This window comes from Chroicocephalus ridibundus, chromosome 15 (assembly GCF_963924245.1).
Source record: "Chroicocephalus ridibundus chromosome 15, bChrRid1.1, whole genome shotgun sequence".
Taxonomy (NCBI): Eukaryota; Metazoa; Chordata; class Aves; order Charadriiformes; family Laridae; genus Chroicocephalus; species Chroicocephalus ridibundus.
The window spans coordinates 3,017,553-3,045,225 of NC_086298.1; the positions used below are offsets into that span (position 1 = coordinate 3,017,553).

Genomic DNA, 27,673 nt, shown 5'->3' on the forward strand with positions numbered 1-27,673 from the left:
GTAAGCCATGGTCATCCCCACCGCGGTACCTGGCATTTCTCAAGTTGACAGCCCTTAAGTAATGGCTGTAGCTCCAAGATAATTTGGAGTCGCTCCCTAGAGCTAAGAAGTAAGGATGAGCCTCTGATTTAAAAGCTAGAAGATGCGTCCTCTAAGCCTACAAGGTGATGGGCTCCTCTTAACCTGCTCTTAATATCTGCATTATCCCGTGCTCTGTAGGCCTGGAGCGCTCACCGGAATGGCTCCAGTGGCTTACCCAGCAGGGAGAAGGTTTTATTTTAAACACCAGTAAGTTGACTGCAAGTGGTAATCCATGGAATAATTCTGCCCCACATCGCACCAGTTCCCATCCCTTGCTGGCCCTCCTCAGGACTGATTAGCTTCAAAACCAAAAGAAACTGCAAAAACAACCCGAAGACTTGAGAGGTTTAATCAAAAGCTATTCCCCCATGTCGCTATGAACGGCTGGGTCCCAGTGTGTGCTCCCTGGATGCTTCCATGCCATGGGAAGCATTCAGTCCTGGAGCCAACAATAAGCACGCGCTTCAGTCCGTGCGGGTCCTTGGGCAGTGATACTTTTCCTCTTTCTCTCTCCAACTCTCCAGGTACCAAAAGAAACCAATGAAATCCAGGACTCGTCTGCTCAGGTATGACCCCCCCCTCCTTGCTGCAGGAGGTCTGTGCAGGGAACACCCCTCCCCGGGTCCCTCTGGTATGTCGCACCACCAGAATGTCTCCTGGGGAAACGAGTTGCTCTAAGGAGCAATCAGGTAAAAGGCCAAAATACCAAGGCAAGGCTACCAGTTATTATTTTCTTTATTGCAGTGTCTCTCTTTAATGGTTTGAATGTAACTTGACGTGTCCCAGAGGTGATGGAGGCCAAGGAGAGTTTAGGTGACCTCCTTGTGCGTTTGCGTTGAGGCCAAGAGGGGTGGTTTGATGAAGGCGGTGATGAGATGGATCAGGCCAGTGTGTGCACAGGCGTGTTTGTGGATCTGCCGGCGAGCCCGGCTGCAGCTGGGTTTGCTCCGAGGGAAGGAAAGGGTGAGGTTAGTGGAGTGACAGACCTCTGCATGGTACAGGAAAGAGCAGGAGGCTGACTGCTGCTTCTGCCCACACGTGGGACGTGATATCTGCCTGGGGAGGACTTGCTGCTCACCATCGTTGAGGAGGTGGAAATCATTGAACGGTTCGGGTTGGAAGGGACCTTAAAGATCATCTAGTTCCAACCTCCCAGCCCTGTGCAGGGACACCTCCCACTAGACCAGGTTGCTCAAAGCCCCGTCCGACCTGGCCTTGAAGGTCTGGAAGAGCTGAAGCTCTGCAGTGGGAGGAGGTGGTTGTGATTCTGGGGGCTACAGAACATCACTCTTCCTTGGCATGGCTCCCCGGGGAAGTCCGGCAGTGGGAGAAGGGTGGCTGCTCCCAAGTCCTGCTGGTGCTCATGGGGCCGGGGGCTGTCTCCCCCTCGCTGGAGCTGCTCTCACCCAGCCGGAGCTTTGGAGCTTGTCTCCAGCTCCTTGCCATGTATCAGGGAGATGAGGGACCGCTCCGAGCGAGGCGAGCTGCAAGTCCTTTATGTTTCTGTGTTATTTGGGATTTCTAGCCAAGGTTTGTTGCTTGAGTTCATGCAAACAGACATCCTGAGGGGGAAACCTGCCAGCAAATGTAAATTCAGATACTTTTTTTTTTTTTTTGGTGTGTGACTGAGCAGTGCGGACTCCTTTCTGTACTCCCCGCACCCTCCCAGGCGTTGCTGTTAACCATTTGGGGGTAGTCTCTGCTCTCACACCCGGCTTAAACCCATCTGGCTACCCCTTGCTGACTCCTCGGTACAAACCGTGCTTCGCGTATGGCCAAGTGGCCTTTTGCAGCTGGGTTTGTCCCGTCTGCCCCAGGGTTTCCTCGGGGCTCAATGGCAGCAGCAGGCTCGCGTACTGCCGGTGCGCCCGGGGGGGTGATTACGGGTTGGGTTTGTCACGATGATGATAATGAGCTGAGATGGCAAAATCGCTCCTCCCGAGCACGTCTGAAAGTTGGTCCCTACCTCTTCGCAATTAGTCCTCGAGCCCTGATGGGATCCCGTTTGGGACGTGCTCTCCCTTCCGACGCTCATTCGCCAGCCGGCTTCGCTGGCAGCGGTTCTCCCAGCCGCTGGTGTGGGCTGGTGAGATGTTGCCGTAATAAGGAAAGTGGGGAAATTCATAGGTCTGCAGGGGAAGACTAACAATATTCTGGATTTGGGACAAGTTTATTTTTTCGAGCGCTTAATCAGGACCAGAGACGCCTCGGGATCTTTGACGTTTGGATTTATTAAAAGAAAAAAATGCGCTACTAACGCGTTACGGTTTGAAAATAATGAGGAGCAGATCAGCTGCGCTGCAGGGACGATCCAAAGCTCTACTTTGTAGTTACACTTTCCGTGCCTTTGTTCATTGAGATGTAAATTAGTGAAGTGGTGAATTCCTTAATTGCCAATTAGAGCTAAATAATTAATGGAGGGCTAGGGTGCGATGGTGGAGGAAGATGTAAGTGGATGAAGGCAGTAGTTTAGTCGGTTGTTACTGGCAGCCTAAATTGTACCTGAATTGCAGTGAACTTCTTTTGCGGTTTGGGGGTTTTTTGAGGGGTAGATTGTAATTTCTGAGTAATCTTTGAGACCTGGATGGTACTGAGCCACTTCTCCTTCCTTTTGTCTTCTCTTTGTCTGCCTGTACTGACCATGAGCAAGTGTGCGGAGTTGATTACTAAACCGAATGGCTTTTTCCAAAGCAATTTAACCTGGGATCCTAAAGCCATTCAAGCAAGAGTCAAAGAAAGCTTTAATCCCACTGATCTCCGAAGAGACCAGATTTCACAGGTTTAATTGTCTGGACAGTTCAAGCTACTTCTGAGATTTCTTCTTGGTATAAAAGTGCTGTGAAAACTCTCTGAAAACGCTCGATGTGTTCATGGCGTGTCTGTTCTTTCGTGCTCAGATTAGTTATCGAACAAAACCGGTGTTGCAGTGACTTTTTCTGTCTCATTCAATCCTAAAGCTGCTGCTAGCTCCCTAAATAGTAGCAGCTCAGGAGTAGTCCCACACTGTGCGTAACAAATGCAGCGTTCTAGCAGCGGGGATGGCTTGGCCGTGCTCTTTGGGCTTCATAACTAAAACCAGCCCCAAGGTAGGTCTCTCGCAAGCATCTGAGCACTTCTGCAAGGATTTAAAGTTTTTGGCCTGGACTCTGCTGTTAGAGCTTGGCGAGAGTCTTACTTTGCAGCATGGCATCTTTCCAGTTAGCGGGTGGCCCGATTCCACGGCGATGGGCTGGGAGGGATCCCCGAGCAGACTTCAGGCCATCTTCCAGCCGGAAAGGGAAATTGTGGGGTGAGGCTGGTGTCGCTCTTCTGGCTTTACGGCATGTGTCACTCGGCTCCTTGTAAGTAATTCTTCACAAACGCTTCCAGGGAGCAGGAGGCCAAAGGAAGCAAAGAGTGTGTCGGGCAAGTTCTTGACTCCGCTCCAAATTCTGTACGTGCTTGAGCAGGGGAAGGTGCTCCCGTAGGGTACCATCCATGACCGTGTTTTGCTGCTGGGTCGGGCAATGCTTGGTGGCAGCAGAGAACACGGAGCAAAATGAGCTTGGACATTATTATGACCTGGATGGCAAAAAAAAAAAGGTTTTAATTTTTTTTTTATGAGGTTTTGTTGTTTGTCACAGAGTCTGAGTTTCAACTAAAATTTTGTTGTTGTTGTTGAGGTTTTTAAATATTCAGTACGCAGAATTACTTTATAGGGCTTTGTTGCTAGTTTTTGATCGTACCAAGAACCATCCCGGCTGAATAAAGCAAATCACTATGTGGTGCTCTTGAGGATTAGAGATCATTTATATGGAGAGGAGAGGGGGAAACAATATTTTGTGTGTGTCAAAGGAAATGCCGGCTCTACTTAAACGAGGAGGAAGGTCCATCTTAAAGATAACTTTTGACAGCAGTGAACGGAGAATTTTTGTTAGCATCTCTGCCTCATGTCACAGTACTACCAGAGCATCCTCCCTTTAAAATCAGAGCAGTCTGAAGCCTGCGTAACTCAGGAGACGCCCGTACTCGGGATGTCAGTCTTCAAAATAGCTGTCACAAATCGGTTGCGCTTGGTCCATCCCGTCTAATAGGGACAAGTCCCCATGGTGGAACTGCCACTCCTCCGCCCCACTGGTTGCCTTGGCCTTCGGGGCTGCCGGGTCCGTGGATAACCTGGACTAATCCCAATTGTCCCTGTGGGTTTGTAGCGAAAGCTGGTGGGGGAAGTGTGCTCGAGCCCAGCAATGTCTCCGTGGCTCTCGGGAGTTATCTTGAGATGGGTGTTCTCGTTCCTGACAGCTCTGGTATCTCAGCCATCTGAAGATCTCTGAAACTGGCTTTTCAGGTAGGATAAGGTGTCTATGGGTAATTTATTGCACCTCAAATCCACTGTGCGATAAATGGAGTCAAAAGAGTGTGTTGATCTGAACCGCAGTGGTTTTTAACCACCACCCCATATCAAAGAAATAAAGTGCTGTTCCACCTACCCAAGCCATGAGGCATCCTCTAGCGAGAATTACAGCTACTCTTCAACCATTTATCATCTGACCTTCTGCCTGGGTTCAGTTTTTGTGCCCTTGCTGACTTTTATGGCTTGCTGTACGCCAGCAGTACTGCAGCGAGGGCTTGGCTTGGTCGGCCCGGGCATCTTCGTGGGACTTTGTTCTTCCCACCAATGTCTCCTGTCCTGCTGCAGGTCCATGGCTGTGTGCTTGGGGCAGCCGCTTCTCCTGCGTGCAACCACCAGCAAGGCTGCTCTCTGCCTGAGGGTCACTTAGAAATGGGTTTTGCTTTTGCTCTGCAAAGGGCTGGTGGAGGAGAGGCACTCGTGCTCTTTGAGAATGCAACAGGAGGCACGGGGAGCCCCTCCGAGTCTTTCCAGTCTGAATTTGGCCCCTGGGTGTTTGGGTTGCTCCAGTTTCTGACTGCTGGGATACGATACCGAGGAGCCCTGAACATCTCCCTGTAGAAACAGGGCACTTGTGAGGCATCTCACATGGGCCTCCAAAACCAACTTATCTTTTTTTATTATTTAGGCTTACAACAGATTGACTTCCCAAATCCAGCACCCGGGAGCCATATATGAAACTTGTGAGCAAATATTGCTGCCTTGGGTTACACCAGCCAGTGACGTTGGGGGATCACTGGGTTGAGCAGATGTCTCCTGCACGCCAGACCCTGCCCTTCTGGCCCGGAGCACCTGGAGAAGGACAGGGTGATGCCTGTAGAGGGCTGCAGCCCTCTGAACTCCTCTCCGAGGAAGCAAGGGCCGGTGCGGAGCGGAGGGAGGCTGTGCTGAGCACCAGGAGGGGGTTTCTCATCCCCAGACTCCTGCTGTGGATGCTGCAGATCCAATGGTATAGTTATGTCTGACCTGATCTGCTGCTGACCACAGCCCACAGGACCTCCTGGCAATTATTCCTCCTTTAAATCAGTGCAGCTTGCTTAGCAAGGACTCCGGCCTTGATTTTCAATTTTCCCATAACCGAGCCTCTTGCAGGGGCTTGATGCTAGAATGTGCTGGGAAAAAAAAAAAATAGTTTAAAATTGCCTTTCTCTGATCTTGAGCTTGTAAATCATATTGTACCTTTTGCCTGTTGAGTAGAAGAGGCTTCTATTAACAAAAACATGTTTTTTGAGAGAAGACACTAAGCTTTGAAATACTTTTTACCCAGCTTGACCTAGCTGAAAACTAGGGCAGCGCGTTACCCTGGTTGTCTGGGCTCCTGTAGCCAGATACGTTCTGAGCTGGGTTTTAACCTGGTTCCCATTGAGGAAGTCAGCTGAGTTTTTTGGACCATGGCATCGAGCCGCGCTAACTGAAAAGCCCTACAGAAGTCTAGGATCATTACATCAACACTGTTATCTTTGTCAACAAAACACTCTTAATCTCCTCAGGCAAGATACCAAGTTAGTTACACAGCAACTCTTTTCAAAACCATGGCATTAATTACATTATCTGTGGTTTCTTTATTAATGAGCCCCATATCGGTTGCTCTGTTATTTCGCTTGGGCTTGGCTTGAGGGACGAGGTCTGTAATTACTCAAGGCCTCCTGTTTGCCTGGTGGTTTTTTGTTGGTGTGGTGTTTTTTTGTTTTTTTTTTTTTTGTTTGGTTTTTTTTTTTTTTTTTTTTTTTGCATATTGGCACAACATAAAGCCTTTTCCCAGTCCCCTGGAGCTTCCCCAGCTTTCCGAGCCAAATGGAGAAATCAGGGCTCATGTTGAGGAGAGCCTGCGATTTTAACACTTTTTAGTTTGAATTATTGGGACGGGGGTGGAGAAACCCCTCCTCTTTGTCACTTCTGGAATGGAAAGTACTCCGTTGTCATCTGGTTGTGTCATCTGGCTTTTCCCAAACGTTGACAGAAATGTGGCTTCTCCGGCTCCGTCTTCCCACCCCGTTCAGTCCCTTCCACGTGGCGGGGTCCGCGATGGGGACCCCGGGCTGCAGCGAGGGGTGGCCGGGGCAGAGACTTCTCCTGTCTTTATCTTCCTTGTCCAAGTTGATCTTCTACAAATCGTAGACTCTGCATTGCTTATCACAGGCTGATTCCTTTTTTTTTTTTTTTCCCTTAAGTTTTACCATCCTTAATGGCTGCTTTCAATTTGTGCTCGTTCCCCACTTCCCATATCTAATTTCTGGGGTTTTTAAGCCTTCTGCCTCGACTCTCATGTTTTTGCACAACTGTTTAAAGCAGTTCCCAATCTGTCCTTCTCAGCTGGTTCTTCTCTAAGTTGGGCTATTTAAAGGAGCGAGCATGTACGCTATTGATTTTGGCTTTTGGTTCTGTTTACACAGAACCACTATAATTCAGTCGTGATTACTTGTGCCTCGGAGACCAGTAACTTTTAGCTCAGACCCGTTTCCCCTGAGCTCACCAGATGAGAGTTGCCAGTATAGACCTTTCCCATGCCGGACGTTGAATTAAAAAAACACCCCAAAAAACCCCCTGCTCGTCTGCAATGTGTAGGAATTCCACTCTGTGTTAGTGCAGGCTGCCAGGGCTGGACCCCGGCTTCCCGCTGGGATAGAGCATCCCCTGCCTGGTGGGTGTCCTGTGGGTTCGTTCTGCGCTGCCTTCACCTACCGAGTACCCGAATGCTTCGGCTCCCGCCCCTGCGGTGCCTCACGGCTGCTTCTTAATAAGATCTCGGCATCTGGTAGAAATAACACTTAAAACCGGTATTTTAGGGACGTGGGGACAGAGCTCAGGCTGTAAGCCCTGGCTTCCCACCGGACTCTTCCTCAGCCGGTGCCGTCTGCCAGCCGTGTCCGGATATCTTGTCCGCGGGTGACTTCCCTTTGAAGAACTGGCTTTTAAATCCTTGGCTTTGCAGAGTTGTTTTCACGAGGTGGGGTCTCCAGCGTCTCTTTAAGCCAGGCCTCCCTTCCTCTTCTACCTGTCAAATGATTTCGGGCCTCACGAGCTTCATCCTCCAGCCCCCGTCGCGCCCCGTGGGGCAGAGAGGCGCTGATGTCTTTAATTTTCCCCTTCAAGACGTACAGAATGAGGCACCAAAGTCTCTTACAGGCGGCCATAGCTGAAACTTTTCACTACTGTGGTTTCACTTGTTGCAAAATGTGTTTTCAGGGAGTTAGCACTTTGGATCAAAACTGGCAAAATTGGTTGGAGGGAGAAATACAGGTCGTGTTGGAAAGCTGGAGGACTTGGATTGTTATTTTTATTTTTTTTTTTCACCATTAAGACTGTATTTCAAGACTGTGTTTTTAATCAGAAAAACCCCCCAAAGCAATAAAAATGTAACATCGAAACCACACTACTTTGCAATTTAATTTTTGGAAGGGGAAAAAAAAAACAACCACAAGTTCTTGGTTTGAACTCGTAAAGAAGTGGCCGGGGTTTCTATCCCCCCGCAGGGACTGTTGCACAGAGAAGAAATATTCACCTTGCTCCCCCCGAGGGAGCTGCTGTCCTGGGGCGACGGTCACCCAGGGGGGTAGGTATCTCTGCTGACTTTTGTCCCCCTCTTGGGAGCTTGTCTGGGGCACGTAAGTGAGGATTGAGGTTCTCTCCAAAGGGGCTCCTCAGGCTTTGCAGGAGACCTTGGTAGCACTGTCCCAGCACCGCGGCTGGGCAGGGAGGACCGTGGTGATGCTGACGAGCACCTGCGTGGGTGCAGGCTCCAGGCCTCGAGCAGAACCCCCTTCCAGCTCGGTGAGCCTGGGGCGATGAGGCGGGTGCCGTCAGGGCAGGTTTGGTTGCATCAGGGACCCGGTTTTATCGTGTCTTCAGGCAAGCTTTTGCAAGCACATGGCAGCATCTCTGGGGGGACAGCACGAGGATGTCTGCGACTGGTGGTGCGCGGTGGGGTGAAGGGAAGGTGTTTAGAAACCTTCCCCTCTGTTTTTTCTGAGCAGAGCAATGCCTCCGCCGAGTTAATGGATTCCGTGGGACTCTTGCAGCCTCTTTGCCTGGGACTGCAAGGTACATCAAGGCATCAGGTGGCTTCTCTTTTTTTTTTTTTAGCAGTTTAACAGCAAAATTAAAACGAAGCCTCCTGTGTAACAGCCCATTGATTTTTAAGAGCTTTCTCGCTACAGGCATTCCCATGGCAGCCCATGGAAACGCAAGCCCAGTCTCCATGGCAGCAGCCAGTGCTGCAGATGAGAAAATGTCACGAAAAACCTGCTGGCACCCCCTGGCCGATGGACCCTGGGGACTAGGGCAGGCCACTGCTCACCCCCGAGATGCTCCGTGTGTGGTTAAACACCTGGGTATTCTGCCTCGGTGCTCGGTTTGGAGACGGGTGCGTGCGGCTGGCTCCGCGTGTGACGTGTGACGACTTCTGCGTGTGAGCGGGGAATGTGAAATCATCCAGCAAGGTTTTTTCCCTTGAACTTGTCCGTCCTTGTCCTTTGTGAAACTGGTGAATCCCCGCAGCGGCAAAGCCTTGAGCTGCTCCTGCCCTCTGCGCCTTCCCCCAGCGCCCTGGGCCGGGCCACGCTGTTGATCTAGTGCCCAGATCCTCCCTTTTATGGCTCTGTTGAGCGCTTTTATTTCCTTGACTTACTGTTAATTATTAACAAAGACCTTGGCTAGAAGGAAGCTCTAGGCGAGAGCAGGGCCATCGTGAAGCCTGCAGGTTTACTGCAACCCCAGGTCTTGGTGGGCAACCGTGTGGCTGGAGCTGCTTGCCCAGCGTTGGGGTTTAGGTTGGGAGATGGTGATGATGTCCATGGTCTCCAAGATGGAGCTTGGAAGTGAAAGGCCCCTGTTTTCCCCAAAAAGATGGCAGTGCCTAATTAATTAAAAGGAGAAAATGCCTGTTGTGGAGTTTCCTGCATCTCTGGGTGGCTCAGGTGCCGCGGGAGATGGGAGCCTGTGGCAGATCCTGGTAGCCAGGTCACAGCAGCCTGAGGCAGGGCTCGGCACTGCTTTTTTTTCCATCTCAAATGAAATATTTTCACTTTCAGATTGAAAAAACCCTTTCTTATCTGTTCATGAATGAAAAGTTTGGTTACAAAATAAAAAAAAAAAAAAAAGACTTTTTCTTTGGGGGTGGCTGAAGAGGTCCTCCGCACCCCCGCTACAAAATAGGACTAGAAGTAGCACACCCCAGAGCTAACCAGGAACGAGTAGACTTTTAAAACTATTTTAATTGGAACTTACAAACAGGCCAAGTCCCTGCCCCCACCAGCTCTCGTTTCTGGTTGGATTCGCGATGTGCCAAACCCAAAATTGAATCGCGCAGCTGGGATTGCAGAGGGTTTAATTACCGTGCGTGGCTGCAAGAAGAGGCTCGTGGAGGAGCATCTACCGCCTGGTCCTCACCTCCACACCTCCTTTGTGCCAGGAGGAAGATGGGGAGGGAAATAAACTGCCTCTGCCTCCCCCCCCGAGATGAGTTTTCAGCCCCTTTCGCCCTTCGGATGCTCTTCTCCAGCCTCCCAGCTGCTGGAGCTGGAGGTTTACAAATAATGCGAAATATATTTGCTGGGCAGATGTTGGAGCGTGCGGTATGGAGCTGCCGCCAGTTTTGCTGTGGTTTGCTAACAAATTATGCAGGCTGCGGACCGCATTGTTCAGGGAGGAAAGTGAGCTAGTGGCTGCTAATTATAGTGCATTAAGAGGAGCAATTAGCATCTCAGACTGCCCAGAAACTCCTTCTGGGCGAGCCACAGGAGCCGGGTGCTGGGAAGGTGGACAGCAGTGGTGTCTACGGCCAAGCGTGGGGTTTGTGGGTCTGTCGAGTGGAGCTGAGGGCACCTCAACCGTGGGTCTGCAGAGTCTCCAAGTCCGCCCTGTCCTCCGCGCGCCCCTCCCCGAGGTGGACGTGGGTCTCTGGCGTGGCTTCTCCTTGCCTGGGGGTGGGCAAGGAACGGGCCCCGCTGGGCTGAGGAGGGTGAACCAGGTGCCTGCGGGTCCCTTCGGTTCCCCTTTGGCTCCTCTCGCATCCTCTGTGGGACGGTGACCTTGCGGGGAACGTGGCTGCTCCTAATTAACAGCTGCACCATTTTTAAGATGCACAAATGATGGAGTTGAGTTTTAGCCAGAACGCTTTTTCTGCAGCTCTCTATTTGATTTCTCGCCCGAAAGGACTTTGTAAAATACTATTTAATGGTATTAGTTTAAAAAAAAAAAGAAAAAGTGCTGTTGTAGAGTGTGTGTGTGAGACAGCTGCCAGCTCGCAGTCGCCCGGCTTGAACAGAAACAGAGCCACAAACCAAGTTAGTTAAAGCTAGTGACGGGGGGGCTCTTAACTGGGTCTGAAATCTGGCTTATACGTTACATTGACGGAGCCTCCAAAGGGTTTTACCCTCGTGTAATTGAATCCGTTGATTCTGATCTATTTGATAGACTAATTTAATTCCGGGCGCTGCTGGTCTCTGCGTCGACTGGGCGATGCGTGGCTGTGCAGGGGCTGGCCTGGATGAATGGCGTCTGCTTTTAATACGTGTCTTCGTTCATCCCTTAGGGCTCCTTCTCCCTGCCAGTGGGTAGTGCTGTGCGGCAAGGAAAAAGAAATGACAATGCTGTGGGCGAAGGGGCTACGAAGTGGGGATAGAAGGAGAAAGCCCCTGGTAGCGAGGGCAGGTTTCTGCCTTTCCTCAGCTCAACTTTCACAGCCCTGTTTTGCCTTGGACCCGAGCGGAAGGAGAGGGAAATCATGTACCTGATAACGTGCGTGATGGGAAAGCAGCAAAGGCTCCTGCCTTGTCCTCCTGAGAGCCCCAGCTGCCGTAGGCGACCTCAAAGCTGACCTTGCGGCCTGTAAAGCTGATGCCTGATGGCTCCCCACGTGCCACATGGCTTCAAACCCCGTGCCAGCAGCTTCGGTTGGGGTTAGAAAAACATGCCCGAGGGGTTGACGAGCTGATGTCTGCGGTTTCCTTGAGATTTGGATCTTACATCCATGAGGAAGGCTGTAAGGTTAGAGGAGAATGTGGCTGGCAGGGCTGTGCTGGTTCGCTCTCCGGGCTGCGTGGATGCTGTCGCAGGGGAGGGGATGCTCTTTCCTTGGTTATTTTCTAATATTTGTGAACAGCTTGAGCTACGCCACGGAACCTTCTGCTGGAAAGGTGCTGCATTCCGGATGGAGTTTCTGATTAGCTGGTGTAAGGGCGGCAGCGACGGGGCTTGTCCTGCGCTTGGGTCCTGTTCCTAGTGATGCCCCACTGAGCTCCGTGCTCTGTGGGCTGCAGGGAGGTCAGTGCAGCTCCTTCATCTTCCCCAAAACTACTCTACCACCACCAAAAAAGAAACAAATCAGTGCCGTTCTAATGTAGTGTACAGCGTGTCCGCGTGGTGAGCTTTGCCCAGCTTGCAGGTCCTTCCTTGGGCCGACCACCACCAGCAGCTTCCCGGGCTCCCGTGGCACTGAGGACACAGGCTGGCCCCCAAGGACACTTGGGCAAGGAGAGGGACGTGCCAGCTGGCCACACTCGAGAGCTTGCCATAATTCTGCAGGTCCAGCCTGCCCGTGCCGCGGATGAGCAGCGCTGGCTGCTTCCCTGCTCTCACCATTTGAAGCCTGATTTCCTTCCGCCTCGAAGGCAGCAAAACCGCTGTGATTTAATTGGCAGCATGTTTTAATTTGTTCCAAACTCTGCAGGCTCGTTCGTCGTACATTAGCGTTTCTCCCGATGAAAACAGCTTCGTTGCAGCCTGTCCCCTTCAGGTGCTTCGCTCTGATGACTTTGCGCGGAGCTTTCGCCGCTTGCTTTCCTCAGTCGCCCTGAATTGTACCCAGACCCTGGGTACTGTTTAGGAAACGCAGTCTTCGTCGTCTCTTGCTCTCCAGGGCTGCAATGGTGACGAGCTCTCCTGGAAACCAAACCGTGGGCTGGGTAGTGCCCGAGGGAAAATCTGAGAGCATCTAAGTGCTAAAGCCAGCTCAAGGGAGGTGGCAGGAGATGAATTCGGGTGGTCTTTTCCTCTTCTAAATCACTTCTCCCTTCTCTCCTGTTTTTACCCTTCAGTTGCATCCAGGGGTTTTTCCAGTCTGCAAGGCAGGGCCTATGGGTCCTCGTTAGAGGTCTCTGGGGAAAGAGGGGCTGGCTGCTCACCTCTGGTCTTTGCTTTCCCACTTGCCATCTCTGTTCCCTTTGCTTTTTGTCCTCTCTGCCTCCTCCTGACCTTTCTTAACCCTTCCTCCTGGCTGCCAGTTTGCCACTTGCCTCCTTAACACCTGCCGTCGGCACCGTTCTTTAAAAATATGGCTATCGGTGCTATTTGGGGCATAAAAATCCTGCTGATAGAGGAATGCTGGTCCTTTGGCTGGGGGCGTAGCGCTGGCCAGAGGAGCAGAGTAACACGGACACATCGACACTGCCATTGCCTCTCCCTTTGGGGGGTCAAGTCTCTGTCTGCAAGAAGGGTGAAAAATTTGTGTGAAGGACTGAGGAAGTGGGAATATCCCTACTTTTCAAAAAACCTCTATACACAGAGGCTCAGAAAAATACTCTCGCTTTGGGGGTGAGTACTATGGCTTCAAGGGGAGTTGGGGGTGGTTGGCCCCAAGCCCCCCTTGGTTGCAGGGATTGGAGACCAACAGGGGTCAGGTAGCACAAGACCTAGATGTGACGCAGGGTGGGTTCCTCTGGTACCTACATGCAGTCTTAGAGACATCCCTCGTGTGTTTTCTTACCCCAACAGTAGAGGAACTAATGAAAGTGGGTGCACTGTGGGCCTGGCCATCCTCCTCCTGTGGGTGTGAGGGTGGAGATGCTCGGTGGAGGTGTCCGGTTGTGTCCATGGCTGGTATCAGCGGTGGGTTTTGGCACTGCTCATTTTTCAGGAGGATGCTGATTTGCCCTGGTTAGAACTTCTTGTGGGGAAAGAATCTTTTTGAGGTAGATTTTAGAAGGGAAAAAAAGGTGGTCGAAATACTTCATTTTCATATTTAGAAAAAGCCCCACTCTTTTTTCTGCTTTGAGATGGGTTTTAGCTTACAAAATCACTTGTGCATGAAAGCTTGAAATAGAAGTAAATTATAACGGATTATATTTAATAAAGACAGGACACCCCCAGGAAAAAGTTTCCATGATCCAGGAGCAAAGAATTTCCACTGTTTTTAAAAACAACTCTTCAAACTTGACATTTGAAAATAAATGAAAATTTTCACTTTTCTTTCCCACACGGGATGGGAAGACTTTGGAAATCTCCAGTCCGATGGTGTGGCATCCAGCAGCAGAGCAAAGGCTTCAGCAACTCCTGCTGCCTTTGGAGCTCTTTCACCTCTCGGGGCCCTCCAGAAGTGGGGCTTGGCCACAATACCATTGGGTTCTTACCTGCAAAATCACTGGTTCTGGCAGTGAAATTGTTCTTTTTTCTACTTGCTGTTCATGCAAATCCACCTTGGTGCTCCCAAGCAAACATTCATCTTGGGTCCGTGGTGCAGAGCAGAATCAAAGCCAAGAAATGGGTTCAATCAGCAGAAGATAGGATGGGAAGGACGATGAGAAGGATGCTCCATGGGCCCTTGTACCTCTCTGCTCGCCTTCTGCAGCCCCGCAAGGCAAGCGTGGGCCTGCATCTCCCTCTAGTGACTTCTTGTAGGCTGTGTCTTCGTCAGCTGCATGGCAACAACCCCAAAGAGCCACCAGCCAGGGCTGAGGTCCCACCAGCTCTTCTCAGTGCCATGCGCCTGGTTGTCCATGCGCCGTGGAACTCAGTGGGAGCACGGAGCAGGCTCCGAGGCGGGGGTGGTGGGCAAGTGGGGCTGATGGAGATGCTGCCAGCTGTTCCAGGAGAGGTGAAGGTCCTTCACACCCACCAACCAACCCAACCCTGGGACTGTGCGCGCGTGGCTCAGTGTGCAAGCCCAGTCTGAGACGCTGACACCGGTGCTGGATGTAAAACTGGCGTGCATTTTAAATGCAGGTAACTCTCTGAAGGTTAACTCCTTTTTCACATTCAGCGCTTTTGCCTTGAGTGTAGATATTTCTATCGACGTTGCAGTTTTCCCCCATCCGTGGGTGGTACCTGGGCTCCGCTGGTGGTTATAGGGCTGAAAGAGCCATTGTGACCTGCACTGTCCTGTAGGGACCATTCAAGGTGGCTGCTGAATACAGAGTAAGTCCCTTGCCAGCCACTTGCCTTAAATTATTTTGCCGCAAGCATCCAGGAGACACCACTTGGGCTTGTGTCTGCCTTCCCTTCCCAACCCTTGGAGATTTGCCAGGTTTGCAGCTGCTTGGCTGGGGAGGAGATGTGTGGTGGGGGCTGCAAGGTCCTGCACCATTCCCCTGGTAGACCACTGGGAGCCTCCAAATATGCCTAAGCAGCAAAATCAAAGGCCAAAGGGGCAGACCGATCCCTGGTGTAACTCTATCACAGAATAATAGGGTTGGCAGGGATCTCTGGAGATCACCCAGCCCAACCCCCGGCCAGAGCAGGGTCACCCAGAGCAGGTGGCACAGGAACGCCTCCAGGCGGGGTTGGAATGTCTCCAGAGACGGAGACTCCCCCATCTCTCTGGGCAGCCTGTGCCAGGGCTCTGCCACCCTCACAGCAAAGAAGTTCCTCCTCAGGTTTAGGTGGAACTTCCCATGTTCCAGTTTGTGCCCGTTACCCCTTGTCCTGTCCCCGGGCACCACTGAAAAGAGCCTGGCCCCATCCTCCTGCCACCCCCCCTTTCAGTATTTATAAGCGTTGACAAGATCCTCCCTCAGTCGTCTTTTTTCCAGACTGAAGAGACCCAAGTCCCTCAGCCTTTCTTCATCAGAGAGGTGTTCCATCCCCTCAGCATCTTGGTGGCCCTTTGCTGTCCCCTCTCCAGCAGTTCCCTGTCCCTCTTGAACTGGAGAGCCCAGAACTGGACCCAGTGCTCCAGCTGTGGCCTCCCCAGGGCAGAGCAGAGGGGGAGGATGACCTCCCTCCTCCTGCTGGCCACACTCCTCTTGATGCCCCCCAGGATGCCATTGGCCTTCTTGGCCACAAGGGCCCATTGCTGGCTTATGGTCATCCCGTTGTCCCCCAGGACTCCCAGGTCTCTTTCCACAGAGCTGCTCTCCAGCATTTGTTTTAATTGTTTTAGTAATTGCTTTCAAGTTTGGATTTCTGTCATTAAGCTTTGGCCTCTTCTCTTGATGCCCCTCCAGCATAGAAAATGGTGTGTGGGATCATTGCAGCGGGACTGTGAGAAGGAGGTTCGTGTTAGCGTGGCCCACGCCGACATCTGGCTGGTGTCCTTTGTGGAGGGCGAGTTTTGTTTCGTAGGTGGCTGAACTGAGCTGCCCGTTGCTGAGGGGCTGCCCTGGATCTCAGGGGGTCCCACCTGGGGCTGCCTTGTCCCCCGCAGCAGCAGTCGTGCATGTGGGAAATTAAGAAGCACAAGTGTGTTGCGCAGAGAAAGGGAAAAAAAACCCTGAAAATTCCAATTTTTATTCTTTTTCCTTCTTCCTTTCCAGGACTCCAGACTCACCAGTTCAGATTTGACCCTGGGGCCGCCTTGGACGTGGGAGGATGCCCAGGAGACCCTCAACCCCCAGCCTGATGGGAGCACCCTGAATTCACTCTCTGCCACCGAGATGTCGTCGGCTGAGGAAGAGGAGGGCAGCCTTTCTATTGAGGATGAAGGCTTTGAGCTGTTGAACTCCACCTACAATAAAATCACAGGCCCCGGCAGGCCAGGGTTTGGCTGGAGAAGCCCATGGGTCCCTGGTAGCTCCAGTGAGTACATAGTCGTTGTTTCCTCCATAGTCATGGTTTCCTCCATTTCTCCTGCTCACCATCGCGATGCCTGCTGATATCTGATGGTGCATTTATCCACCCAGGTCCCTCCATCAAAACACAGCGAGCAGCCAAGAAGGAGCGTGCCTCTGACCCCCGGGAGGAGAACGTCACCACGGAGAAGCTGACGGGTGATGCGGGCACCCGGCGGCAGCTCTCGCCTGGCAAACCCGGCGATGCCATCACTGACCTGGACGCACCTGCCACCTTCGCCAAGGTCTCCCCATCAGGACATCAGGCAGCCATCCCCAAAGGTCCCCTGGGGACGGAGTCAGCGGTGGATGTCCCAGACCATCCGCTGGTAGCACCCAGCCCTGCTGTCCCAGGGCTTGGGGACAACATTGCCCACCCGGAGCACCCCATCTCACCGGTGGCACACGTGCAGCAGGGTCGTGCGAAGCCGGGGCCACCGGGGCTGCCGGGACCACCAGGGCTGCCGGTGAGTGGCGGAGGCGATGGCTGCGGGAGGGGAGGGACGGGAGGTAATGCATCTTCCCCTCTGGAGCGGGTGGTGGGCACAGGCCAGCAGCTCCCTAAGGAAAACTGGGCAGGGAAGCCTTCTCCGTGCAGGCAGCGTGGGGCTGGGCACCAGCCTGGCCCTGCAAGAAGGTTTGTTGATGTCTCTGAAGAAACTTGACTGGCAACTGGAGCGGAGAAGATGATTCCTTTGTCCCCACCCTGCCCCGGAGATGGTCTCAAGTCATTTAACCACGTTGTCGGCTTTCATTTCCCCCTGGTCCTTCCCAGAGGCCGGCTGAGGGGCTCGGAGCAGGGCTGAGGCGTCTCCTCCAGCCCCTGTCCCCGCAGCAAACCCCAGGCGTCAGCCCGTGGTCCCCACTGGCATCACTCTCCTTCGCTTCTCTATCGCTGCGGCCTCCCAAAATTTGTGGGGGTTCAAAGCAGAGCATTGAATTTGTCATGAAAGAAGTTGCCGTTATTTTTCAGATTATTCATCCACCGTAGCGGAAGAAAAAAAGGAAATTTAAAAAAATGGTAAACTTAGAGTAGATAAATCTTTAGAGTAGTCATCAGGCTTCATTGAGAAGAAGCTCAAAAATGTTTTTACATATTTTCCCACGTTTGTTTCTTCTGCCAAAATGTTTTCCCTAATTTAGTTACATTTTCTTAACAATTCCTCTAGAAAATTGCATTTCATTCACCCAGTGCCACTGCCAGAAGTGACCACGGGGACCTTCTCCCCCTGGCCTGGGCAGCCACCCTCACGAAAGCCGCCTGGGATGCCCTGAGCTCGGGGCTGCCCCGGGGGGTTCATCTGGATGCCGCAGGGCAGGTCTCCACACCCGGCTGGTTTTACAGCTGTGTTTGAGGGACCTGGCACTAAATTCGTCGTCGATGAGCCAGGCTTCATGGGATAACGGTTAAATTTAGGACCTCTAGCTTCCCCCTTGAGCCATCTCCTTGCTGCTGCAGCTATTGCCTGCAAAAAGAGAAGAAAACGGCAAAAAGGAACAGATGCTGAAGGATGAAAAAAATCCCGGGAGTGGAGGAAACGTCACGGCATTTGACAGCCGTGCTGTCAGGCGGCAGGAGGGGAGGCAGCGCGAGGAGGGGACCCAGCTGGGAGGGAGTTGCTTTCTCCCCCTGTAGAAAGCACTGAGATGGGTTTTGAGATGGGTCCTGAGCATCCTGGGTGGAAACACAGGTACAGGCAGCTCCATCCCACCGTTAGGAGTTTGGGTTTGAGATGCTGGTTAGAGCTATTATTATTTTAGCTAAAATTCTGTGCCGAGCCTGCCAATGTTTCCTGATGTTTTGTTACCGCTCCTCAGGGCTGAGGGCAGGCGGGCTCTGCCCTTGCTGCTGGTCCCCAAAGGTCTTCCTGCCGCCAGGGTTCTCCGTCCCACCAAGCCCCATCCTGAGCTGGGGGGGTTCTGGGCAAGTAGGGCGTGTTTTGGGGGTGCTGCCTAGGCTGGTACCCTGAATTCACGCCCACGCACCTCGCTGCTGCCCATGGCCCATGCTCCTGGTGATGCCACCAGAGGTGGGATGGATGTTTCAAGCGTTTAAATGTGTCCTATGGAAGGGAAACCAAAGAACTGGTGCCCTTGCCTTGGAAAACTTCATTAAAAGGAATTTGGTTTTTTTTTCTTTGGGAATGGGACTTTGCCTTACCTCTGGTTTTGGCGGTGATGATGGGCGCTGGGCTTCTGTCACCATGTTACTGCATCACCTCGGGCAGCCTTGCAAGTGGGTCCTGGGCACAAGGCAGGGTGGGTGTCTGCGGGTGACATCTCTTGTGTTATTATTAGAGGAAAGGTTTGGAAATAATGGAGTTTTAGCATCAGCCTTTTCACTTGTGGGGTTTTTATCCTCTTTCACTGGAAGTGTCGATCAGGGAGATCAGTGGGGCACAGACCTCCAGCCCTGCCCCACCGTGTGATGGGTCCCCTCCCTCGGTGCTGGTTCGTGTACGTCTGGTTTGCCACCCTCGGTGATTTTTATGCCTTTGCAAAAACACTTTGAGTAGCTGTTCCAGTGGGAAATGCGGATGGAGGTTTATCGATCATCCTGCCAAGTCCTGATCGCGCCCTAATGCTGTGCAGGACATTTGTGGGCTGTAGACCCCGCAGACCGCGTGCCCTCAGTTCCCGTCCCAGTCATCCTCCACTGTAAAGGCGCTGGAGATCAGCGGGGAAAAAAGCCAGGAAGTTGCGAGAAGTGGAAAGTGTTTCTTACTTTAAAAGCTGCTGATTTTTATGATCTGGCTAATCCACCTTGCAGGGATTGCATTGTGTTGCCAGTATTCAAAAGCTCCTTGGCTTTCACGGAGAGTGTTTCACGGGGGTTCCCAGCTGTCGGTGCGTCCCCACGGGCTTTTCTTTTTCTTTTCGGGTTTCTGTTACTCAGACTTAGCACTGGCTGGTGAGGAGCAGAGAGGCGGTTTCCATTCGTAGGCTTAAATCGAATCCTCCTGGAGGCATCTGGTGTCAGGGACGGCGTGAACTTGGGCGACGAGATGTGGCGTTAAGGGATATGGTGTAAGGGAGAACTTTGTAGAGTGGAGTTGATGGTTGGACTCGATGATCCCAAGGGTCTTTTCCAACCTAAATGATTCTATGATTCTATGACGACGGGCAAATGCAAAACCTTCTCTGTGCTTTCCCCCCGGGAGCAACCACCCAGTTGCCCAGCACCCGGGACTGGGGCAGCAGGAGGGAGGGATGGTGCTGCCTGCGGTTCGCGGGGCAGAACACCGGCTGCCTTCCAGATGAGATCTCTGGGATTGATTTTCATTTTTCTCTCCTGAAACGTTACAGCCCTTGGGTTCGTTGTTCCTGGTGCTCACAATTGTTCTTTTTGGTTTGCACAAAATAGCATCAGCTTGGGAGAGAAACAGATGCTGGCAAATTTCAGGGGGTGCTGTTGTGCCCATGGCTTGGTCCTGTCCCTCCACCGTGCGCTAGGACTGCACGTGTTGGCTTTGCAACCTTGGTGTTCATGCTGGGGGTGGCCATGGCCAGCACCTGGGGAGGAGCAGGAGGAGGAACGGCTCTTTGGCCATCTCAGAGAGGGCCCTGGTGTCTTTAAATGTCCTCTGTGGAGCACCGTGACCCACCGGTGGCCACGTTGGAGAAAGGGTTCGTTGGGCACCCCCCAACTGGTGGCATATCTCAGCTGTGGACCTTGGGCAGTGGGTGTCCATGCAGGAGATAAGCTAGAGGCTGCGGCCAGAAGTGACCGGACCCCATAGCTCTTTTGAGGGGGATCATGGGGAGCCAGGACTTATTGAAGGATCTCATTTATATCTGCACCCAGGGTGGAGAGGATGAGTCTGTCCCCAGTGGGCCCGCGGTGCTCACAGTAAAATCCCAGTGACTCCAAACTGGGTGCCTTCCTGCAGAACTGGTCTCTCGGCAGCGCACATCCAGCTCCTTAAAGAGGGGGTGCTGGGCGGATAAATAGAGGGGTGCTGGGAGGGGTCCCTGCCCCTTCTGGTGCATGTTTTCATATTGGGTAGAGTGGGCAGGAATTGCTTTATTTTACCTCCTTCAGCACTGGTGGACTCGGCAGCGTTGGGTTTGGACTTAAGAAAGATCTTAAAGTTCTTAAGATCTTTTCCGACCTAAATGATTCTATGATTTTAATACCCGAGGTTCGAAAATCAGGGCAGAGTTGCCAGCATCGCTGCCGGTGCCTGTCGTCACGAACGCGTGCCATACGCGAACAGAGCTTGGGGGGCACGGCTCCCAGGGAGGGGGCACAGAGCCTCAGAGCCCCATGGGCTTCTGATCTGGGCACTTTTGGTGGCCAAAGTCCCTTTGGTGATGCATCCCTCCATGTCAAAGCTGCTTCTGAACACGCAGCTTGGCCTTTTTACCCATCCCACGGGCACAAGGCAGCGAGGTCGGGGCTGCCCCGGTGGCTGCAGGGATGCAGCCGTGCCCGTGCTGGGCGGGGGGATGATTCCGTGTGTGTTCCCAGACTTGCTGCTGGGCTCCGACAAAGGCTGTTTGCAAGCTCGGAACAAAACCGGGGGCTGTAATTGAAGCTACGGGAGCCACAGCTCTGCGGCAGCCGCTGTGCCACAGCCCGGCGTGTTCTCAGTCTCTGCTGCCATCCTCCAGGTACATTTCTTTCCTCGAGAAAAGCCAGGATCTCCCATCTGACTTTATTTCTCTCCGGACAGATGCTTTGGTAAGCCCTGAAGTGGGGTCACCGCTTGGCCAAAACGTGCACTTTTGACTAGAGATGGGCTAGATCAGGTCTCGCACAAGTGAGAAGCCGCAGATGTTTGCGTCCTCGTCCAAACTACTGTTGGAGCGTGTGGCCGCGATCCAGCTTTCCGGGATTTTTTCCTAACGCGCGGCCTTTCCTCTCCAGGTGTCAGGAAACGTGCTCCTGCTCCCTGGCCATATGGTCCGGGGCGTTCCTGTGATGGATGGATGCTGCAGGATTACACTGGCCGAGCAGAGCTGCTTTTTCTGATGCCAGGGCAGGAGAGTGGGAAGGGAACGGCATAAAACACCGCTCCTCGGGGTGTTTCTTTGAGACTTGGTGCCCCTGGTTTGGTCTGAATCAGCCGTTTCAGTCCCTGCTTCCCAGGGGCCGGGATGGCCCCGGCCATGGCACTGGTCACCCCGCCACCGTGGGATCTCCTCTGATTGCGGGGTGTCCCCTTTCGGGGTGACACAGCTCTCCTCCTTTGCCTTTCAGGGCTGTCCTGGGAGACGTGGACTGGTGGGACCCAAAGGAGACAAAGTGAGTATCCAGGAAAATGCGGGAAGGGATGGGATGGGATGTAGGGTCTGGGGCAAATACCACAGATGTTTTGGGTTGGTTTGGGTGTTTTTCATCAAGAGGGCAGCATAAGCTTCCGAAGCTGCAGGCCGGTGGCCCTTTATGCGTGTCTGGAAGCAGAAAGAACTACTTTTACTGGGTATTTTAAGCCCAGGCTCAAGATGGAGCTGATGGCCTGGACGAGCTGCCCTCTTCCCTCTGAGCCACTTCACGGCTCTGCAAAGGCAGCAGAGCAGGGGGATGAAGCAGCTTTTGCTGAGGTCACCCGGAGGAGGGGTGCTGGCGTGTCCCAAAGTCCAGCCCCGAGGTACATCCACCAAATCACCTTGGAGGGACACCTGCCCTCCAGCGCCGCATTGGTGAGACCCACGGCTGCCCTCCGGCTCCAGGAGCCCGGCGTGGAGCCACCTGCACGGCACAGCTGGGTCTCCTGCTGCAGCCAGCGTTGCCCAGCGCACTGACAGAGGCTTGGAGGTGCTCTGGGTTAAGGGTGGTGCCTCAGTTTCCCCATCAGTAAAACAGCGAGGGTGCTCCCAGCCACCTTTGCACGGCAGTTTCCATCCTTCCCAAGCTGCAGAGGGGCAAACGCATTGTCCCAGGAGTCTTGGCGCTTCTGTCTGCATCAGCTCCGATACCTGTGGCATTTAGATGGGTCTGGGCACGGTCACGTCTGTATGAAGCTCATTGCTTTTGCTTTCCTTGTTTTCAGGGTTATTTAGGTCTTAAAAGCTGGTTTGAACCCAGGAATGTGCCCAGACCCAGAGGCTGACCTGAGTCAGAGCCTCCTGTGTTGACTGTTAAACCCCGGCTGGTTTTAAGGAGCTGCCCTTGTCTCCCTTAGGGGTACCCTGGAGCCATGGGGCGGACGGGCCCCCCGGGTGACCCAGGCCCTGTGGGCATCCCCGGTGTCCCCACCATCGTCCTCTGGAGAAACTCCAGGGAGGATTGGCAGATGTTCACGGTGAGTCATGGCCACGGCGAGGTGGGCAGGTGGGGGCAGAGGGAGGATGCCAAGGAGGGAGATCCCCGTGGTCCACACACATCCACAGCCTCCCAAGGGTGGTTCGTGCCCTCCCCCTGTAGGACAGGAGCCAAAGAAGGTCCAAGCCGTGCAGAAAGCAGCCCTTCTGTTCTGTGTTGCTCTTTGCTTTCCTCCTGTTTTTCACCACGTCCCCGTTGCCTGCCATGCCCCAGCTTGTGGCTTTGGCTCGCAGGGTTTGTGCCCATCCGGCTTCTTCCCGGGACGAGATATTTTCTCACCTGAGCCCTGCTGCTGTGGGGAGCACGGGAGCGGGGACGGGACCTGCGGGCAGGCAGCAGTGCTTCAAGGCAGGAGTGCTTCAGCTGTTGCGTAGCTGGCTGCAAAACTCCATGTACCATGGGAAGCATCACTGCAACCACCCGGGGCTTCACCCAGGCTCCCCGACTCATGACGGCACAGCGACTGCTGCGATTAAGCTTAATTTCAAGCTCCCTCTCGAGCCTTGCCTGAGCCAGGCAGGGCAGTGGCTGAAGGCTTCTAACTGCTTTAGGTACTTCACCAACCCGGGGCTGGAGGTCCCTGGAGCAGGGATGCTCTCTGGCCGGGCTCAGTGCTCTGGTTCTCTAAAAGCTTTAATGACCTTGGGCAGGACATTTGACTTACCTTCAACTCCTCCGCTTGTGAAGAGGGGTAATGGCACCCTCTGCACCAGGGCAAGCGCCTTTAATGCTGGCAAGACAATACAGCAGTGCAAGACACCCCAAGGAGGGACCGTGCTGGCCAGATGTGTGAGGTGGAGAGCGGCTCTGTACCACTGTGGCTCTCAGCTTGGATTGACCGACCAGAAGTCCTTGGCCAGACCTCGCAGTTTTGTGTTGGATTGGATCAAAGCAGCTGCAGAAGATAAATACCTGCCTTGGAGGAGATCAGATTCCTCCTGGGAAGCACAGGAGAGCTGATCATTGGGAAATACCTTGGTTGACCTGGAGGACCTCCATGTTCTCCTGTCCTCCTGCTGCTCTAGAGCGGGTGCTGTGCTGTTATCAATGCTCCCAAGACCCATCGCAGGCACGCGGCGCCTGACCAGAGTAAACGGGGACAGGGGAGAGCGAGCTGGAAGTGTTGGCTGGAAGAAGCCTGCAGAGCCAGAGAGCATCTCCATGGCTGCACCGGGGCAATGGCCTTCCTCACGGGCTGTTTGGGGTAGACATCTGCATAACCAACTCCTGTTGTCCGGGCACGGTTACAGCACTTTGCAGGGCTGTTGACGCTCTTTGCCCTGCACGTTGAGTCAGAATTGCATTCTTTTTTTCCTGCCTGCATTTGGAGAGGGACCTCAGGCTCTGTTCTTCTGCAGGCAGAGGCGTTCGTGCCTGCGGATGTTGCCGTAGAGCGTGATTTCTTTGGCGTACCCCCGCCTTCGGTGCTTAAGGGTTGGGAATGCTGGAGGGAGCAGACGGTCTCGTCTGCGTTTGGGAAGCCGAAGCTGGAGGGCTCCCGGGGATTTTGCGTGCTGGCACTTGGCCTGGTGCTTTTGGCCAAGTGCCGATCTGGAGGGGAAGGCAGTGTCTGGCAAGGGCGACGGGGGCCACCCGAAAGCCTCGCTGGGCTATTGTGTCTGTGGCCGTATGACCCCGGCAACTGCTGGCGGCGGCGGCGTTTTCGCTCGGCAGCAGGAAACGGGAGCGCAAAGCCGCGGGCTGGGTTTGGCTAATCTTTGTTGAGATAGCGCAGGGGTGAGGAGCCGAGTGCTGGCTGCTGTGACGGGGCCGGGGGGGGCTGTCTGCTTCTGCGGCCCCCCACAACTTGCTGGGGTAGGGGGAGAGATGGAGACAGGCTGTGGCTTGGGACAGTGCTGCTCTTGTGAACCGAGTGCTTGTGATTCGGGGGCGGCAGCGGGGGCATCCCGGGCTGCTGGGGTTTGGTGTTGGCTCAGCCTTTGGAATCGCAAGTCAGAGGAGCCCCCTCTCAGGCCGGGGGATGTAGTGCAGCGTGACGGACCAGGAGAGCAGGGGACATCGGTGACTATCCCAGCGCAGTTATGGCTGTTGGGATGCTCAATAGTCTCTCCAGCTCCTTCCCGGTGAAACAAGCCTTTGCTGTTCAAGGGAATTGAGCAAAACCAACTTAAGGCCACTGGGATTCTGCCCCAGGTCCCTCTCCTGCATTTTTGTTCACGGCACGTTGACAGACGTTGGGTTTGCCAAGAAATTGTCTGGGTGTAACTCGAGGGGCAGGGAGTCTTGCTGTCTAGTTCGGGCAGCGTTGACTCCAGTAGCGGTGGAGTCCCAGAAGGCGGGGAAGGAGGAAAGAGAACGGGACCTTCTGCAGGGAAATGGGGGCTGCTAACCTTAGAGCAAAAGAAAATATTGCTCCGTGCGAAAAGGAAGCAACCTTTAGGGATTGCCTGATACTCAAAGGTCGGCGGATAACACAGGTCTGTGACTGCGTGGCTTCGTGGCTGTGGGGTGGGCTGGGGATGGTGGTCACCGGGTGGGCTGGGGATGGTGGTCACAGCGGGGGCTGGGGAGATGACCAAGCCCACGCTGCAGGGCGAAACCTGCTCCCTGTCGGCAGGGGTTTCACTGCCCTGCTCTCTCAGGCTGGAGTTTTGCAGGAGGACCGATCCCTACGGCGGTCGCTCCCCATCCTTCATCCCCTCCCCTGTACCCGTCACGCCGCTCCCCGCCGACCGGAGCTGCAGCGAGCAAAGCCCCGACTATTTCCTGCTGAAATTGCAGAAGGCAATTAATTTCTCTTCTCCCTCCTTGGCATCTGGTGCTCTGAAATAAGAGTTCTCGTCTCCTGTGGGATTTTTTTTTTTTACCCCCTTTTTAAAAGGTTGGATTTTTTTTTTTTTTTTGAAGCCTAATGAAATAATATCCTGTCCCAAGTGAACCTGAGTTCACTGATTCCTGAGACAAGGCATTGGCCGTGCTCCAACCCCCCCCAAAAAAAGATTTTGTGAGTAGTTTTTGAGGGAAATGAGAACTGGCTGGACAAGAGGACCGTGGCCCGGCCCGGGCAGGCTGGCAAGGACTGCACCCGTTCACTCACAGTAATCAATTCGGGATCAACTTGAAAGGAACCGAGATGCCTGGTGCGGTGCTAGAGCTGGTTAAATGCATCCATCCATCATCTGCCCTCGAGAGCCCTGCTTATTATTAGAAATATTTCCATATGTTGAAAGGTCTGTGTTTATTTTCGTTAATGAGCTCCTTGGCTTTTTTCCCTTCTTTCTCCTCTGGTATCAGAGGATGGATCTTCGGAGAGGAGCGGGGGGACAGGAGGGGGTTTCCCTGCGCCCCTGAGGCTGAAGCTGGGGAGCACATGGGAATCCTGCACATCCAGCTGCTGGGGATTGGGGTGAGGAACAAGGCGGGGGGCTTTTCTCAGCCTTTGATGCAAGCCAGGACTTGGAGGAGCTGCCTGGACCATATGTCTGGCCTCGCCGTGGGGAGGAGGAGGAGGAGGAGGAAAGGTGGGTTTTGCCTCCTGAGTGCCTGTGGTTTGTGCTGCTGGGAGGGCAGGAGGACGGCTGGTCGGTGGAGATAGGCATCATTTTGTTTCCTGGTCATCTCCCAAAACTTGGAGAAACCTGGCTGGGAAGTGTGCGGAGAGGAGGCCGCGCCGGGAGCTTTTAGGACCTTTGCGCTGGCTTTGAAATACAGTGGGATTAGCTGTGGCTACGATGGGATTAGCCCACCCTGTGGCTTTTGGGTGGGTTTTGTACCTCTTTGTGGTCATCTGGTCTTCTAAAAAATTGGGGGTGCATGAAAGATTTGGCTGCCAGGAGCAGCGAGGAGAAAACCTGCCGGAGACGACTGCCCGGGCATCTCCCATGTGGGGCTTCAGACGGGGCTGGTCGGGATGAGGTTTCCCACCTGGGACAAACTGCAGTGTCAAAACAGCTGGTTTTAGTCCAACCTGGGCTAAATATGACGGTACCTGCACTCACCAACAACACGTTTCCCACCTCTCCACATGCAAAACATTCCTGGTGTCCCAAGGCTGCTGGGGTGTCCATCGGGGAGCTGAGTTTTGTCAAGCTCCAGCAGTGGGGTCTCCGTCTTCATGTGCCAATGAGGCCAGCAGGTCCTTGTCTCCTACACGTTGTCCTCAGATTAAGCCTTGTCCTGTGACTTGCATACACATAGTATTAAAAAAAAAAATTAATTAGGGGACTGGTTCATTGCTGTGTCTTCCCAAGCGACAGGAAAAAGAGTCTGAAGCCAGCAGAAAGGGATTTAGGGTGGGTGTTTTTTTTTAACATTTTGCTTTTCCCCCTTCTTCTCGTTTCAGCAATCATCGTTTTACCAGCTTCTCCATGCAGGCTGGCCGGTGAGTCTCGCTATTAAGCAACTTTCTGTGGTTCAGTTGTTCCTCGGCTTGGTCAGCTGGGTTTTCCTCTCTCCAGGCACTTCATCAGCGAAATTTGTTTTACTTTTGCTTTTTTTTTTTTTAATCCAGAGAAAACCCGGCGCGCCCGGGCCCCCAGGACATCCAGGGAAGGCAGGAGCACCTGTAAGTAAGAAAACCCCCGGTGTCCCTTCCGTGGTGGGGTGCTGCTGGTCCCGCTGCCACCCTGGGGCAGGGTCGATGTCCCCTGTCACTTGCAAATTTCTGGGCTGCCCTGAAAAGTATCTGCTGCCCAGTGGCTTCTGGCACGCTGTAATTACGGGCCTTGGGATTGGGTTTCAAAGAAGCCTAATGGGTTGCTTGTCTGCTTCCCACCGAAACCCTGGTGATGTTTGATCTGTCACTCCCTGGGTTTCGCTGGCAGAGGCAGCCCCTGCCCCTCTGTCCCTGCCAGCTGGGCGGCGCTGGCTTTTCTTGCCCAGGGCATCTGGTTCCTGCCCCCGCGTTTGGACAGGGACCATGCGGAGCCCTCCCAGAGGCACAAAAACAAGCCAGAGAAGAAGGGCCGATGCGGTACCTGTGGGGAGCCAGCCCCATGCTGGCGGGTCTGCAGCCCCATGCCCACGCAGCCCCCGGGATTGCCGGGTGATGCTTCCCCTCCGGCTGACCTCTGCCGACAGAGGTCAGGAGAAATGAAGGGAAAACTCCCCATCCCAACCTCCCGTAGGGCACCAAAGCCAACGGGGAACCGCATCTGTTGCCACCTCCACCCCGAAGGCGGGTGGGGAGTGGGGTGTCCAAGGGATGCGAAT

At 53.6% G+C, this 27,673-nt stretch overlaps 1 protein-coding gene across 8 annotated transcripts in view; it reads left to right on the top strand.

Moving 5' to 3' along the window:
* The window catches only part of COL27A1 (collagen type XXVII alpha 1 chain), a 104,553-nt gene that overhangs the window by 46,008 nt on the left and 30,872 nt on the right, over window positions 1-27,673 (top strand). For all 8 annotated transcript variants that reach the window (XM_063353225.1, XM_063353229.1, XM_063353227.1 and 5 more), the window contains 7 exons: window positions 606-647; window positions 15,940-16,201; window positions 16,306-16,700; window positions 21,437-21,481; window positions 22,362-22,481; window positions 26,805-26,843; window positions 26,973-27,026. In XM_063353225.1, coding sequence (XP_063209295.1) covers window positions 606-647; window positions 15,940-16,201; window positions 16,306-16,700; window positions 21,437-21,481; window positions 22,362-22,481; window positions 26,805-26,843; window positions 26,973-27,026 — 957 coding nt within the window. The remainder of the gene's footprint in view (window positions 1-605; window positions 648-15,939; window positions 16,202-16,305; window positions 16,701-21,436; window positions 21,482-22,361; window positions 22,482-26,804; window positions 26,844-26,972; window positions 27,027-27,673) is intronic.